This window comes from Mercenaria mercenaria, chromosome 2, assembly GCF_021730395.1.
Source record: "Mercenaria mercenaria strain notata chromosome 2, MADL_Memer_1, whole genome shotgun sequence".
In the NCBI taxonomy this organism is placed as follows: domain Eukaryota; kingdom Metazoa; phylum Mollusca; class Bivalvia; order Venerida; family Veneridae; genus Mercenaria; species Mercenaria mercenaria.
This window is the reverse complement of record NC_069362.1, coordinates 75,439,774-75,458,424: the sequence shown is the minus strand read 5'-3', so window position 1 is coordinate 75,458,424 and position 18,651 is coordinate 75,439,774. Positions and strand designations below refer to the sequence as shown.

At 35.3% G+C, this 18,651-nt stretch overlaps 1 protein-coding gene across 1 annotated transcript in view; it reads right to left on the bottom strand.

The window, feature by feature from the left end:
* Positions 1–6,421: 6,421 nt before the first annotated feature.
* The window catches only part of LOC123562295 (fas-binding factor 1 homolog), a 40,925-nt gene continuing 28,695 nt past the window's right edge, over positions 6,422–18,651 (bottom strand). The window contains exons 26-31 of the mRNA XM_053537013.1: positions 18,011–18,207; positions 17,384–17,549; positions 14,860–14,997; positions 14,349–14,469; positions 10,992–11,206; positions 6,422–9,291 (exon numbers count right to left, since the gene is read on the bottom strand). Coding sequence (XP_053392988.1) covers positions 9,214–9,291; positions 10,992–11,206; positions 14,349–14,469; positions 14,860–14,997; positions 17,384–17,549; positions 18,011–18,207 — 915 coding nt within the window. The 3' untranslated portion in view covers positions 6,422–9,213. The remainder of the gene's footprint in view (positions 9,292–10,991; positions 11,207–14,348; positions 14,470–14,859; positions 14,998–17,383; positions 17,550–18,010; positions 18,208–18,651) is intronic.

Here is an 18,651-nt window from a genome sequence, read left to right as displayed (position 1 = left end):
CCCACAGCAGTGAGGGGCTCGTGATTTAACCCTTAGCCTGCTAAATTTCTAAAATGGACTGTTCCATCATTCAGTTTGGGCAATACCATTTATTATTCGAAGGGGTGTTCACTGAAAATTTACTAACTAAATAGCGAACAGTGCAGACCATGATCAGCCTGCACGGATGTGCAGGCTGATCTTGGTCTGCACTGGTCGCAAAGGCAAAACCAATCGCCACCAGCAGGCTAAGGGTTAAATTCAGCGACTTTACAACTGGGAGGTGCCTTTGCAGCATTGAGACCATGCAAAATGCATAGCTATAACTGGCAAACAAATCACTTTATCTTGATAGTATTTTAAGTTTTCAGGTCTAATAAGATTAAATGACATCTATACGAAACTCCAATTGGAAAGCAATAATTTAAAAAAAGTTGCGACCTCTGTCTTGTGATCTTTCTAGGTACATAATCAAGAGGAGATGGAAAATTCCACTGAAACAATCTAATTGAAGTTCAAGCATGATTTTCAAAAGTATCCTCTGCTTGATAAAGCATGTAGGAATAGTCGGTTAGAGTTGTAGAACTTGCAAGTTGTTATATTATTGTTATTGTGTTTGTAAGCTCATAATTATTATATTTGTTGTTGCTTTTTTTTCTTTCAAAGTTATATTTATAGTGTTGTGCTTTTATTTTTTTACAGTTTGTTTTTCTGAATAGATATATTTGGTTTGTATTTACTGCTTGATTCAGAGCGTTTGTAACAAGGTTTTTTCATGAGCTTTGTTTTAAATTCTTTATGATAATATTAATATACACCATTCTGAGGAGCTCAGCTGGTGGTAAGAAAATTGGAATTTCTTGTTTAGGTCGTAACTTTTCTTGATTACTTTAAGAATTTGAGCTTTGAAGCTTTGTACATAAGAATCATACCTCTGTCTTAGATTTTATCAGAATTAGAGCTTTTTTGTATTTAAAAAAAAAACATTTAAAAACGGTATTTCTTGGTTATTTTTTGTTTATGCCCACTTTTCTTGAATACTATAGATTTGAAACTTTTTTTCATTAGCAAGACCAATAACTCTTCTTGCCAACTGTCTTTGTCAAGCAATTGCAGATGAGTGTTTGCACCTGAAGGCAGTCTGCTTGTTTAAAAATATCTTGATTGGTTCTGAATTTATTGTGAAAATTGTTTTGCAAGGGTATGTATGCCCCTGGTGCTGAAGGTTTAGGAAGCATGGTGTTTGAACTGCCATTCTGTCTGTCCATCACACTTTATTTTGTTCATATCTCCTACAGTTTTCATCAGTATAAAGTGAACATGCTCATATTATCAGAACTTCATTGTGTTGATTTTCCTTAGAAAATTACATTTTTCATCGAAAAACCTTGTTACGAATTAGGCGAGTTTCAAATTACATACAACTTGTATAATTGGAAAGTGTAGTAATTGTAGAACTCCTTTATAAAGGGGCATTCCTCTCAGTGTAATTGAATGCTTTTCTTCAAAGATGAGAAAAGTACGGGTATTATAATATTTCAAATTAAGTAACAAAATATGATAATTTCTGACGGTTTATGGAAATGATATTACGTGCCCAATGTCTTTTATATAGATTTGATGGGTTGTAAATCAGTACTGTATTGTATGATAGTGAGCTGATTTAATTCCAAAACAGTTATTTGAAACAAAATAGTTTGCTGTTATTTTTTGCATATAGAAGCTTGATACAAATTGAACATTTCTTGATATTTTTCAGAGAATGAAAATTCAGCTATTATAATTTTTGCCAGTATTTTCTATAAATATTTATCACCTATTCTGTAATTATTGCACATTCTCAATTTTTCTGTTGAAAATTTCACCTGAAACTTGGCAGAAATGTCCATCCCACAATTTGAAGTTAAATATACCTACATGTAAGACAAATATTTTTCTTGCTTCTCTTTTAATGTACAATCAAACTTCTTTATTGCCATCTTTTCATCCATAAATCTTAAAGCAGCATGGTTTTTCAATGCTGCCTTATTATATAAATGTTCTTTAGATAATGACTTTGGTTCACTGCTTACTTTGACTTGGATGTCAATTATCTTTCAATTCTTTAATAATTATGTCTCCCACCACACAGTGGTGTGGGAGACATATTGATTTACTCCTGTCTGTGAGTGTGTGTCTGTGTGTCTGTCACAAATCTTGTCCACACTAGTCAAACATTTCTCATCCGATCTTCACCAAACTTGAACAAAATGTGTTTGCCAGTAAGTCCTCAGCCAAGTTCTATAGCTAGTCAAATTGGCCCAGGGACTTCGGAATTATGGCCCTTGAAACTTGTTTTTTGATCATCAAAGCACTGAAAATCTGATAAGGCAGTTGAGGTCTTGGTGCATGGTTGACTCATATACTACTATTCAGACGCTTAGGCAGTTGTGGGAGATATGCGCTTTTCTCAAAAGCAGCTCTAGTTTTGTTTGAGTCTAGTAATTGCTAATAACAAACTTTCCACCAGACTTGGATTGTAAATATAGATCCAGGTGATATTTGGAATATTTAGTATGCAAATAAGTCCTGAATTTGAAACAGGGTATTCAGTGGTTTGCCCTGAAATTACTTTCAGAGAAAGATATTTATTTTTGTAGATTTTTTTTCTGTGGCATGACCATAGGTTTTTTATATTGCTGTATCGTATATAATAAATGCTTTGATATGCAAGAAAATGGAAAAGATTTACAGTCATTTTTTATGGTAATTTGTAGGCTGTTAAAATAAGTGTTTCCTCTAAGAGTTCAGTAACAATTTTAATTTTCACATTTGACAAAAATGACTGCCTTCATTTTGTAAATTAGATGTATAACATTATTCATGTGTTACTGCAATTAAAAGTTGGTCATGTTAGGAATCCTTAATGTAGATTTACTACAAAAATTATTGAAATGACCATTATTTATTGATTTGAAGACAAGCAAACTATAGGGGAAGCACATATTTGATGCAATAAAGACACAAAAGTAACAGTGTTGTTTTATTTCTGAAACATTCTATCCCTGGCAAAAAAGGAACTGATTTGGTGTCACATCAACACCTACTGTCCTGCCTCTGGCATTTGTTACAGTTGGTTATATACTTGTAACAGGGCCCACGCTGTCGTTCGCCACTCGAGCCATTTGGCGAATCTGCGATGAAAGTGGCGAAGAAAAGTCGCGGGTGGCCAAAATGAAAAAATGTTCGTAATTTGGACCGCCATTTTGTTTCAGACGTTCTAAATCGTAACCTCCGAGAAATTATGTTAAAAAACAGTTGGTTCCGATAATTTTACCTTGTCGGGATAGTACTACCCAGTCTGAGTTTACTTTACATATGACAATGTGTAATAAACATCTTGACATGCGTGAAGATGCAATTTGCAATCAGTTAGCAACCGATTATCGGGTTAAAATAATCTTTTTGTTTTGTTGTCATTACGGCAGATTAAATGATTGACGCCTTTAATTTCCATGGATCAAATAATAAATAAATCAATTGGCAAATAAATGAATGGTTTGATGAATTTTTTTACGTTGTCGCCACAGTCAGTTAGTCACAGGCACGGGTCCAGTGTATTTTTTGTTTAATATAAAAATCCTTTTTTTTCACACAAATATACTTTTTATATGTTAGTCAAATGAAAAAAAAAAATGATGACAAAAAATCCAGTCACAACTGTGACCGGATTTTTGTCATCATTTTTTTTTTTTTTCATTCGACTAACATATAGAAAGCATATTTGTGTGAAAAAAGGCTTTTTTTTTTTATATTAATAAAAAAAAAACAAAAAACACTGGACCCGTGTCTGTGATCTTAGTAAGTAATTAGTAAAGGTGTTTGCCAAGTTTTTTGAATGTCTTTAAAACTTGGGAATGGATTTGAAATGTAATCCTGTATCAGGGTAGATTTCTCGGAAGCACAGAGCACCAAAAACACAGCCCCCGGGCCATGCATTTACATAGTAGGCCCACAACAAAAAGAAGCTGTAACGGAAAAATATTTCAGAAAGGTTGCTTCAAACATCCAACAACATTTTAAAATACAAAACTTGCTTTAGAGGTATACCCACTTTCATTCAAAAGTCCCCCTATATAGCTAGAATATCACCATTTGCTTATGGGAAGTAACAAAAATTTTCAACGTGCCGCGGGAAGGGAAACCTCTCCAGCACCCTCCCTACCGTTCCCGAGAAAAAAAGGTGGCTCCAACTTTTTTCAGCCCAGTGTGGGCCCTGTGTAACCTACATACACATGAATAGTGCCTATTTAAGACAACAATAGTTTTTAGCTCGACTACTCGAGGAATAGGGGAGCTATCCTACTCGCCCCGGCTTCGGTGTTAGCAAGAGCATCACACAAATGTTAGTTTGCATACCACCCCAAATATTTTCAAAGTCCATTGAGATATTGCTTTGATATTTTGCATACTTGTTTACCATCATGTCCCCAGTCTGTAAAAAGGAGGAGGCGACTCTATCAAGCATTTTGACTGAATTATGGCCCATTTTCGACTTAGATATGCTTATTGTTATGTTGAAGTTTTACTCGTAGCTTATATTATACTATCAAGCACTGAGAATAGTCGAGCATGCTGTCCACTGACAGCTCTTGTTGTTACAGCTTGTAATCCGTAAACAGGGATAGGGCCTATTACCCCCATAGTGTGTGACAACTCGTTTCCTATACACAGGGATAGGGCCAATATAGGACGCCTTAATTGGTGTCACAGCTTGTAACCTGTACATAGGGATAGAGCCTATAAAGGACCCCCATATTTGGCATTGCAACCTATCCACATGGAAAGGTTCTACATTGCATCCACTATATGAAACTTAACCCTTACCCTGCTAAATTTCTTTAATGAACTTGTCCATCTTCCAGTTTGGACAATACCATTAACTATTAAAAGGGGTGCTTACCATGCAAAACGATACTGACTGAATAGCGAACAGTGCAGATCATGATCAGACTGCACTGTGTGCAGGCTGATCATGATCTACACTGGTCCCAAGGCAGAATCAATCATGTCATTCATGGTAAGGGTTAAAGAATATGGTTCAGGCAACTCTGGTTGAGACATGACACTTAGCAACAATATGTCGAGTCAATTTCCGGCCAGTATCATATTCTTGTTGATACATGGTGCAGGCGACAATGTATAGTCAACTTCAGGCCAATGTCATATTCTCAATGTGCTGAGATGCAGGCGACAATGTATACATGTAGTCAACTTCAGGCCAATATCATATTCTCAATGTGCTGAGATGCAGGCAACAATGTATAGTCAACTTCAGGCCAATGTCATATTCTCAATATGCTGAGATGCAGGTGACAATGTATACATGTAGTCAACTTCAGGCCAATATCATATTCTCAATGTGCTGAGATGCAGGCAACAATGTATAGTCAACTTCAGGCCAATGTCATATTTTCATTGTGCTGAGATGCAGGCAACAATGTATAGTCAACTTCAGGCCAATGTCATATTCTCAATGTGCTGAGATGCAGGCAACAATGTATAATCAACTTCAGGCCAATGTCATATGCTGAGATGCAGGCAGCGATGTATAGTCAACTTCAGGCCAATGTCATATTCTCATTGTGCTGAGATGCAGGCAGCGATGTATAATCAACTTCAGGCTAATGTCATATTCTCATTGTGCTGAGATGCAGGCAACAATGTAGTCAACGTCAGGCCAATGTCATATTCTCATTGTGCTGAGATGCAGGCAACAATGTATAGTCAACTTCAGGCCAATGTCATATTCTCATTGTGCTGAGATGCCTGAAGAAATTTAACATGATTCAGATTGTTAGCTGTATGTATATTTTAGGTAAGTTTCATAGTTTTAATGAAGGTTTCTTGGGAACTATAGCTGCTAATGTGTTAACAATATGAGAAATGTCAATTTCAACTAATTCAATGTCGATAAACAGTGTTACTGATCAATCTCGTCCACTATTGTGCTAGATTTTGTGGCAATTCACATGCTGTTTATGTTTCATGAAGTCTGCTTCAGAAATATGCCTTTTAATATCATAATTTTTTAGTGAGTCAAGGGCCGTAACTCTAGTGCTACTTCAGCATCTTTCCCATTATCCAACTTGACCAAGATCTTGTAGCTGGCTATACACATTTTGTGCAAATCTCCTGAAGCCTACTCAAGAAATCACCTGCCCATCACCACATACCCAACCATGTGTATTTCACACCATTTTCAATAGTATTCTTGTGATGTATTCCCTGCAATTAACTGACAACTTTCCCACATCAGTGAAATGAGGATAGCTGACTTCAGATACACTTCAGCTAACTTAGTAAATGTTATGAACAACACTCCCCTAACTGAAAGGCTAAATTGCATACTTCAATGCTGGTAGGAGTTAGAAATTGATAGAAACATCCAAAAAATACAACATACTCTTTCAAATTTATTTTTTCTTCAAAATTCTTATAAAAAGTACACATGATATGTAAAAAAAAAAGACCTGTAAATACAATAACCTGACTGACGTTCTGATAGATAATGACACTACACAGTTTTTATCAGCTGTATCACTATAATGATAGCACACTACTGTAAAATACAAATAAAAATATATAGAACATATCACAGCTTTGCAATTACAAACTCAATTTCATATATTGACACAATTTATTCCTGCCTCATGTTTTCCATTCACATACCGAATCATTATCCCTTAGCCTGCTAAATTTCTAAAATGGACTGGTCCATCATTCAATTTGGGCAATACAAATTATTATTCGCAGGGGTGTTCACTGAAAATTTACTGACTGAATAGTGAACAGTGCAGACCATGATCAGACTACATGGATGTGCATGCTGATCTTGGTCTGCACTGGTCGTAAAGGCAGAATCACTTGCCACCATCAGGCTAAAGGTTAAACAATCCAATTTTCCAAATTTTGTTTTTCTTTTCTCTTTGAGAATTTTGTAATATCAAAATGATTACATATACTTATCCTCTTTATTGCTAAAACGTATCACAGACAATAAAAAGAGATATATAATGTGACATCTAACATACATTGAGCATTCATAAACATCCAACATCCACTTAAACACCACATCTTCAGGTAAAGTTTGCAGGACAACACTGATTTTAATTTTTTTTGCAAAAACCACAGAGTTGAAAATGTCTTATTTGGAATACAATTTCAAGGTTGACACTGTTAAGAAAAAGTAAGATAAAATTCAAGCCAATAACAACTTCTAACTCAAGTTTAAAACTGTGATCAATTTTGTTATTTTATCATACTTTTACATTTTCAAAACATTTCCTGATAATACAGAAGTGAAAAGTAAAACAGCAAAACCCATGCATGCTGCACTGCTTTTTAACATGAAGAGTATCAACATAAAAAAGAAAGGCAAAAAGATGAAAATCATATGTATGAAGCTGTTACATTGTTTACTGTGAATACCTGCACAATGCTGTTACACTGTTTACTGTTAACGTGTGCACAATGCTGTTACACTGTTTACTGTTAACGTGTGCATAATGCTGTTACACTGTTTACTGTGAATACTTGCACCATGCTGTTACACAGTTTACTGTTAACGTGTGCATAATGGTGTTACACTGTTTACTGTAAATACTTGCACAATGCTGTTACACTGTTTACTGTAACTTGCACCATGCTGTTACACTGTTTACTGTTAACGTGTGCATAATGGTGTTACACTGTTTACTGTGAATACTTGCATCATGCTGTTACACAGTTTACTGTTAACATGTGCATAATGGTGTTACACTGTTTACTGTGAATACTTGCACAATGCTGTTACACTGTTTACGTGGGCATAATGGTGTTACACTGTTTACTGTAAACACTTGTGCAATGCTGTTACACTGTTTACTGTAAACACTTGTGCAATGCTGTTACACTGTTTACTGTAAATACTAGCACAATGATGTTACATTATTTACTGTAAACACTCTTGCACAATGCTGTTACATTGTTTATTGTTAACACTTGTATCATGCTGTCAAAATTTTTTACTGTAAATATAGCTACTCATTTTATAAATACAGTTTCAATGGCACTGATCGTATCTGTATGACTAAGGTAAATATATCATTCAGTACTAATAATGCTACTGGTATACAGAATAAAGCAAATAACTTCACCTAGGCATACGTAACTATTATCAAAATCTACATGTATTTAGAGATGTCAAAACACTGAATAACTTACAAGAGCAAAATTTAATGATTTCATTGTCATTGCTAAAAATGCTGGATAAAACCTGAATCTGCTAACATATCAAAAAGTTTCACATTTAACTAATTTCCACTAATACCTAGTGACCGTGGTAGCCCTACAAACAAATAAGGTACTTTGACACATAGCTTTGACTCAATGATGCTATGAAATGCAGTATTTTATAAACAACTCAGCAAACTTGCAATGTAACAGTTATCAAATTATTGTAAATTGATGCCCAATACATAATAAATTATTGCTACAAAATACTCTATCAGGCACTTGCTGAAGCACCTTATCTAATTTACCATTTTTTGGTTGCGGGTTTATCCCACTACCAAAGTTAAAGTGTATTTCTGACAATCATAGCATCTTTATTTTATTCCGAATCACATCCAAAGGATGTTCATGTGCTACACAAAATAGTCCCATTCATGAACAATGCGGATGAATTTTCAATGAACAAGCAGTTCTTATTCAACCTGTATTCACTCACACTGACCATTTAGATTATATAAGATCTATCAATGATAAGGTATTCCAGCCCATGGTTACATCACAAGCTGGGTCAGGCAGAGTTTATCTTAGATATGAGGCACATTAAATTTGTATTTGTTTCTCATTCATGTATATTCATAGACTGGCATTTAAACAGAAAATAAATCTACCAAAAAACACAACCATCAGACATTTCAAGGCTTTGATTTCTTAATGTCTTCTTTACCAATACATTTAGTAACTATGGAGATAATGGTATCACACTAGTGGCCATGTTGATAATTCATGTCTATTATATCACAAGCTTTCGCGAAAACAAAAAGATGAAAGCCTGTTTCCTTGTATCAGAGTCAGTTTATTACTCTGTTTCCAGTGTTTAACTGCTACTTATATTTCTGGACAATAACATAAAGATCACAATCACATCTCCCTTCAGGCTATCAACTTTTCCTTGGTACTGATGACAACAACTCCATAGTACCCTCAGCTTTTAGGTGAGGAATGAGGCATATATTTCAGAGTCTGTAAATACAAGCTCTGTTCCTCCAGGTACTTCTGATCCTGTAAAATATATCATAAAAACATTTATTTCTGACATCATGTATATTAAAGGTAGTCCTGCACCTTTGGATCAATTTTTTTCTCGAATTTTCATTATTTTTCAAAAGTTTATATACTTATACTTAACAAATAAAACAAAATCAGTTAAAGTGCTTGATTTTTTGCTACATTGATTCAAAAAAATTATGGATATCCATAAGAAAAGCAAAATTTTGGTGATATTTTCATAAACAAAATTTTGTCTACCATGCACATTCTAATAACTTTTCACAACCGTAAATACACGTAGCACCTAGTATATGGTCAAATAAAAGTCATATGTCCATGCGCTTACTTCTGAGATATAGCACATGATTTATGAATCTGTAAACAAAACAAGAGGGCCAAGACGGCCCTAGGTCACTCACCTGAGAAACACATCATAACAGTGTAAACTTGTTTCTCAGATGACCCATATTTGAACTTGGCCCAGATTTCATCAAGGCAGTCATTCTGACTAAATTTTATGAAAATCCAGTGTAAAATGCAGCTCCTATTGCCTACACAAGGTTTTTCTTTAATTTGACCGGGTGACCTAGTTTTTGATCCTTGATGACCCGTATTCAAACTCAACCTTGATTTCATCCAAACAAATACTCTGATCAAATTTCATGAAGATCCAGTGTAAAATGCAGCCCCTACTGCAAACATAAGGTTTTTCTTTGATTTGACCTAGTGACCTAGTTTTTGACCCAAGATGACCCATTTTCAAACTTGACCTAAATTTCATCAAGGCAATCATTCTGACCAAAATTCATGAAGACCAATTGAAAAATACAGCATCTATCGCATACACAAGGCTTTTCCTTGATTTGACCTAGTGACCTAGTTTTTGAACCAAGATGACCCATTTTTGAATCTGGCCTAGATTTCATCAAGGTAATCATTCTATCCAAAATACATGAAGATCACCTGAAAAATACAGCCTCTAACGCATACACAAGGTTTTTCCTCGATTTGACCTAGTGACCTAGTTTTTGACCCCAGATGACCCATTTTCGAACTTGGCCTAGATTTCATCAAGGTAATCATTCTGACCAAAATTCATGAAGATCAATTGAAAAATACAGCCTATATTGCATACACAAGGTTTTTCTTTGATTTGACCTAGTGACCTAGTTTTTGATCCCAGATGACCCATTTTTGAACCTGGCCTAGATTTTATCAAGGTAATCATTCTGACAAAAATTCATGAAGATCAACTGAAAAACACAGCCTCTATCGCATACACAAGGTTTTTCTTTGATTTGACCTAGTGACCTAGTTATTGACCCCAGATGACCCATTTTCGAACTTGGCCTAGATTTTATCAAGATAATCATTCTGACAAAATTTCATGAAGATCAGTTGAAAAATACAGCCTCTATCACATACACAAGCTAAATGTTAACAGACGACAGACAGACGCCGGACATCGAGCGATCACAAAAACTCACCTGAACATTGCTCAGGTGAGCTAAAAAGCAACTTGAAGAGCATTTTTCAAGATTGTTAAACCTTTGAGCTTCAAAGTTTATGTTATAGTAATGTCAAAAATAATGCATTCATGAGCAAAGGGTATTCTCAAGATGAATTTCTAATTGTATAATAGCATAAACAGCAAGTCCAATTTAATATAAATCTCATTTGGCTTGAAAACTAAACAATTTATAATAACCTACCTTCAAAGCTTCCATTCTCCAAAACCTGATAGACCTGTCTGACTTAATGGCCTCTGTAACAGCATCCACAGTGTTTACTGTAAGCTGTAGAGCCGGGTTCAAGGCTGGTGGAATGCTGCCATTAGGTACTGGATAACCATTGGACGGAATACCATTTGCTGGGTAACCATTGGTTGGATGACCATTGACTGGTACCAGTAAACCCTGAGGAGAGCCTACAAACAATAAAATATATATTCTTTGTTGCAATGATAATCTTGACTACCATTCTGCATTTCTTATACTTTATCATCACTAAACAGGCAAGTATTGCTGGCAATTATAGTTAACTATTCCAAATTCTAACACGACCAGCAAATAACCTACATTCACATAGAAGAAAATCAATCCACGCTTATTTTGCGATAACCCTTGCACGTGCAAAGGGTTGCTTTGGCTGTTCCGCCCCGGTAAGCAATTCTTTTTATGAATGAAAGTCACGTGACATTTGTAAATACTAGCATAAAATTTTAATATCCGCGTACAGCAACAATAACACAATTCGGCTGCAAAATAGCACAAACAACTAATCTGTTGTGTATGGGAACAATCTGCGAAATTCGTCGTGGTTTTGGGGACTGGAGGGAAATTGATGAAAGGTCTGATGGCCATGTTACACAATATGTGCAGCAATCCTTAAGCAGTGGGGAGAATATATGGAGGAAATTTTAACAGCCAAATCCAGGTAGGTATCAAGAAGTGTAGTTCATGTCGTAACAAGAGCTGTCGGATGACAGCGCGCTCGACTATTCGAAGAATTGATTGAAGAATGGGGTCAAAATATTTCCATAGATTTTCAGACAAAAGAAAAAAATGGATTAAACAAAAAATGTTCCTGTATTTGTGGATTTCAATTAGTCTTGCACTAAATGGCAATGTGTGACCATGATGGCAAATATGTTAAGTTATATGTTAGGCAAAATATGGACTTGTATGAAAAATTTAACTAATTTCCAAGTCCAAAAAGGGTCATAGTTCAGTTAAAATAGTTGACAGAGTTATGTACACTTGCCTACAGATGGAAATCATGTTGATATACTAGTGTTAAAAGTTTCAAAGCCACAGTTCAGTTAGTTTTGACAAAAATTTCAAAGTCCAAAAAGGGCCATAATTCAGCCAAAATAGTTGTCAGAGTAATGTACTCTTGCCTACAGATGGAAATTATAATGATAAACAAGTGTTTAAAGGCAAAGAAAATCTCCTATATAAGTGACCCCCCCCCCCCAAATACCAGACTTTTTAATCCCCACTATACAAGATCCTGTCTGGTCCAGTCTGATAAGGGTCCATAAAACCCCTGTAGACTTGACATGTAGCCTAATTATTGTCAGAGAATCATAAATTTGATTGCCTACAGGTAAACTGGTTATTTCCTGTATTTTGCATTTTATTAATTGAAATGCTGTTGTTTTTTTTTTAATCTTTTTTCAGCATGTACACAAAATTATTTTAATTGATAAGATACTAATTTTTATTGCTCAGTCATGTTGAGTAATGTCCTGGCCAATTAAATTATAACTCTTATAGCAAAGCATTTCTCACTATAAAATAAAACTTAATAAGAGAAATTACAAGTTTGTTTATTCAATGATTATGATCTTTTTATCAAAAGTAACAAAATAAAAACGAAAAAAAAAAAAAAGATAATTGCTGGATTTTATTAGAAATTAAAGAAGCGTTCAGTTGCATTTTTAATAGATAAAGAAGGTATATAGACAGAAGGATGTTATATATTAAAAATGCTTAATTCCTCTTGTGTTGTCTAAATAATGTTAACTTTCTTTTATGTATAATAAAATCCAGCAATAAAGATATATCATTGTCCAAAATACACAATAATTTATTACTTCTAAAAGCTATGTGCCTGAATGCATATTTTATATTTTTGATAATAAAAAACAGCAATAATGAGATGTAATTGTTAAAAAACTTTCTTTATTAAAAATATGATAAAACACTGTTTATCTTATCACTTTGTTTATTTAGCCCTAATTCAATCAAGCTTTCTAAACTTGTTATAAAGGTGAGAACTGATTTGCTATAAAGGTGAGAAATATCAGCTGCAATTTATTTACTGCACAGTAGCTATACAGTAGTAGCTTATTATGATAAACAGAAGCAAGTCTACCAATAGTCCTGACTTGTGTATTGGCCCTTATCACCAATACGCAGACCTTATCATCTCCATAGGCCACATACCAGGCATACCAGAAGCCATAAAAATTATGTCAAATAGTCTTGACAAAACATGGACATATACGAAAACAGAACCAATTTCCAAGTTCAAAAAGGGCCATAATTCAGCCAAAAAAGATGACAGAGTTATGTACTCTTGCCTATTGATAGAGACTATAATACTGAACAAGATATAAAAGTTTCAAAGCCAAATGTCAAACACGTTACACAAAATATAAACTGGTACGAAAAAATTAACCAAGATTTCTAAGTCAGAAGGGGCCATAATTCAGCCAAAATGCTTGATGGAGTTATGTACTCTTGCTTACAACTGGACATGGTGATGGTAAACAAGTTTTGAAAGTTTCAAAGCTTTATCTCAAAAGACTTTGTCAAAATGTAAACTGGTACGAAAAATTTAACCAAGATTTCTAAATCAAAAAGGGGCAATAATTCAACCAAAATGCTTGATGGAGTTATGTACTCTTGCCTACAACTGGACATGGTGATGGTAAACAAGTGTTGAAAGTTTCAAAGCTTTATCTCAAAAGACTTTGTCAAAATATGAACTGGTACGAAAAACTTAACCAAGATTTCAAAGTCAAAAGAGGCCATAATTCAGTCAAAATGCTTGACAAAGTTATGTACTCTTGCCTATAACTGGACATGGTGATGGTAAACAAGTGTTGAAAGTTTCAAAGCTTTATCTCAAAAGACTTTCTCAAAATGTGGACTGGTACGAAAAACTTAACCAGGGTGTGACGCCGATGCCGTAGTGAGTAGGATAGCTCTACTTATTCTTCGAACAGTCGAACTAAAAAGTAGTAACAAGTTCCCAATTGTGATTTATCGTAGAATAACCAGAGTTTTTCGTTCTTATGCAAAACAAGATATCACTCAGGCCTACTGCCTCCGTGATATAGTCTTATGCATAAGAACTCAAAACACAGGTTATTCTACGATAAACCACACTTGAGAACTTATTATTTCTTAATCATACCCTGTATTAGCTTCAAAAAGTAAAATTTATAAAGGGAACTACACTTATAAACACTGTACTAAATAATTACTTATGTTCTGAAATTTTGATTATTGCAAAAATAGAGAGAAAGAATATTCTGCATGTGTTACTATTTTCAGTACCTTCTTGAGTATTAATGTTACCAGAGTGCATATGTCGTGTTGGATGTCTACAATTTGGACACAGCAGAGTGTTTCTGAACTTTTCATGCTCTCGCTTTTCCTTTGATAATCTAAGTCGTTCCTGATAAAAAGAATATGATAGTTAGCAAAATATCTGTTTAAACTCCAGTGCGAACTTCTTTTTGACATTGAAAGTTATGCTACAGCAACTGACTAAGATCAGTCTTTACATTTTTTCAGGCATTTTCAGGCAAGGGCAGGTATTTGGTAGAAAACCGACCTTCCAGAAGTGAGCTGGATACTTTCTTTACATGAAAGATTTCTACGTCCCGAGTGGGTTTTAAACCCACAGCTGAGGGGCATTTTGTTTCAAGTCAGTGACCTCAACTATTCAGCCATAGAGGCTCCTGATTAAAAACAGGAATTCTACAAATCATAAAATCTTTCAGCATTATAGCTAGTAAGCTATATCTTTATCCATTAGACAGCAGCATAAATAAGATAATCTTACATCAGCCATTTCCTTTTCCTTCATTTTGAGTAGATTAAGTTGATGGTTGATTGTATCAATTCTCTTTGCCTCCTCACTCTCTATTCTCTGTACTTCTGTCAGTGCTGACATACCCTCCTCATACTTCCTCTGTCCTTCCTGTAACAATGCACAAGTGAATAATAATGCACAGGTGAATAATATACCAGCTACTCTACATAGAAATAAAATTCAAACAGCGCTAATAATAGAATTAGCACAAACATAAGAGCCCTAATTCAAGTACATGCTAATATAATAAATTTCATCAACAAAAAAAAACTAGAGTTGTCACAGGAGTGACAAATTATACCCCCACAATATGGCCTTGTCACAGAACTAAGCGAGTGTCAAAGCTGAACTTGCTTGACCTTTGACCTACTGACCTCAAAATCAACAGAGGTCATCTGCTGGTCATGATCAACCTCCCTATGAAGTTTCATGATTCTCGGCCCAAGCATTCTCAAGTTATTGTCCGGAAAAGGTTTAAATGTTCAGGGTCACTCTGACCTTTGACCTTTGGAACTCAAAATCAATACAGGTCATCTGCTTGTCATGACCAACCTCCCTATTAAGTTTCGTGATCCTAGTCCCAAGCATTCTGAAGCATTGTCCGAAAACCGTTTAAATGTTCTGGGTCACTGTGACCTTGACCTGTGACCTACTGACCTCAAAATCATTAGGGGTCATCTGCTGGTCATAAATAACCTCACTATCAATTTTCATGATCCTAAGCCCAAGCGTTCTCAAGTTATCATCCGGAAACCGTTTAACTGTTATGTGTTATTATGACCTTGACCTTTGACCTTCTAGCCTCAAAGTCAAACATGACCTGTATTTTATCATGTTACACCAGTGTACAAAAATTTATGATCCTAGACCAAAGCGTTCTCAAGTTATCATCTGGAAACCATTTATCTGTTACGAGTCACTGTGACCTTGACCTTTGACCTACTGACCTCAAAGTAGAACCTGACCTGTATTTCATGATGTTACATCTGTGTACCAAAACATATGATCCTAGGCCCAAGTGTTCTAAAGTTATCATCCGGAAACCATTTAATTGTTCCGAGTCACTGTGACCTTGACCTTTGACCTACAGACCTCAAAGTTGAACTTGACCTGTATTTCATAATGTTAAACCTGTGTACCAAAATAATGATCATAGGACCAAGCGTTCTCAAGTTTTCATCCGGAAACCGTTTAACTGTTCAGGGTCACTGTGACCTTGACCTTGGACCTGTTAACCCCAAATTCGAACTTGACCTGTATTTTCTGATGTTACACCTGTGTACCAAAACTTATTCAGATCGGTCAAGCCTTTCATGAGTTATCATCCGGAAACCACAAAAACCAACGGACCGACCGACCAACCGACCGCCAAGCTCACTCCTATATACCCCACCCCCACAAACTTCGTTTTGTGGGGGTATAAAAATTTGCTCTGAATTTTAGCATGCTATAACAAAAATAGACATACAGTATACTTTATATGTAAACTTACTAGACAGTTTGTAGCTGCAGTGTTTTAAATGAACTACTGGTAAGTAAATCTGCATTCAGTTCTTTAATGCTGTTCTTAGATACTTAATACTGTAGTTTTGGTAACATACATAATGGTTCTATTTTTGCTAAAATCCTCAAGAACTGCAACAATCAAATTTAAAACATTTGTGTATATTAACCTGCAATAAGTTCAAAACCATTACCACTTACGAGTTGCCAATTCTGAACAAGAGTGCCAGACTGTCATAAAATACGCCCGTCTAAATATTCAGTTACATATCATAAAGGTAATAATGTTGATGTTGTATGCCTTGCCATGTGGGATGAAATTGACAACTGGATCAAAACTGTTTGAATGGACAAGGCTAATTTCGCAGATTTCGAGTAATTCAAGGGCCATAATCCAAGAGTGCCTGGGGCGATTTGGGTGGTTATCGAACTTTGCCGAGATATTATATTATGTCCACAAACATTGTCAGCAAGTCTGGTGAAGATCGGATGAAAACTGTTTGACTTAGAGAGCGGACAAGGCTAAATTCGCCGTTTTTCAAGTAATTTAAGGGCCATAATCCAAGAGTGCCTGGGGTGATTTGGCTGGTTATCTAACTTGGCCGAGATATTATGCCCACAAACATTGTCAGCAAGTTTGGTGAAGATCGGATGAAAACTGTTTGTCTTAGAGAGTGGACATGCTTTGGACACCGCCCGCCGCCACGGGTGTTCACATAATATGCCCCGCTCTTTCAGTGACGGGCGAATAAAAAGGAAATAATGCTTCTGACAAGTTGCTAACTTAACTGAAAGATATTCCATACAGTATTTACCTATTGAGATCTGTCATTATAGGCTTACTAAACTAAATCATGAGCTGGTTAGGGACAGTTTTCAGCAAGAATTACAGATGACAGTATCACTGAAATTTTTACAATACAAGTGGACAGTATCATTTCTTAGAAGCCATTTAATATCAAATTTACCAAACAATATTATAAAATCTTACAGTATATGTATCTTCAATTTCTCGAGATTTTTCTTGTATCATGTTAGCAGCTTCCATGAGCTCTGCTTCCTTGTTTTCCATTTTGTTTCTCTCTTTTTCCATTCTTCTTCTCTCCTCTTGTAAACGTTCCTCCTCTTTTCTGTTAGTTTCCTTCATGGAATCATACCTGTAATAGTTAATGTTCAACATTGTGAATTGATTCAGTCATGACAAAACCTACATTAACAGCTTCAAGCCAGGTAACTCTATACTTGCAAACAAACAGCATCAAGGCTGGTAACTCTGTCCTTGCAGTACTTCTAGAATATGCTGCACTTTTCTCATTTTCTTCATTTCTTTTCTCCTTTTTCACATTAAGGAACAGATGGTATATTAATCCAACCCTTTAAAGTTCAATTCGTGAAAAAATCATTTTACAGAAACATTCAGTACATCTAATTTGAATTCATGTTACATTACAATTCCTCATCAATAAAACTTGGCACCTTTAAAATTTATCTGTGAGTTTCAAACACATATCTGAAATACTTTCAGTGACATTACAACTTTCACATTTGATTCCTAATTACATAATTACTTTCTTAATTACAAACTCAAATTTAAAAGAAATTTCTTTTATATATATACCTGTCTCTAGCCTCTGCTATAGCCCTGGTAAGGGCCTCAAACTCAGCTTTAGCTTGTGCTGTTTTGATCTGGTACTGGCCTCCTTCTTCCTTGGCCATTTTTTGTTTCATAGTGAACTGTATCTGTTCCTCTGCTAGGGCCTGACGTTCCTTGTGTAACTGTGCCAGTGTTGATCTCTGCTCCTCAAGTAATGCTTCCTGGAATAGGAAAAGCATATGGTAATGGATGTTAATACTAACTGTGCAACTGTTGACATAAATATAAGAAACAAAAATGACTGAAAAAGCCTGTATACCTGTAACAGACATAATGGTAAAAGGTTTTGAAAACTGTTAAAAGGAAAATCAAATTTTATCAGAGGTGAGTTAAATCCTGGTAGACTAGATACTGTTATGATACAGAAAGTATTAACCCTTACCCTGCTAAATTTCTAAAATGGACTGGTCCATCATTCAATTTGGAAAGCACCATTTATTATGTGAAGGGGTGTTCACTGAAAATTTTCTGACTGAATAGTGAACAGTGCAGACCATGATCAGACTGCAAAGATGTGCAGGCTGATCTTGGTCTGCACTGGTCGCAAAGGCAGAATTACTTGCTGCCGGCAGGCTAAGGGTTAAGTATATTTAGTAGAAACTACT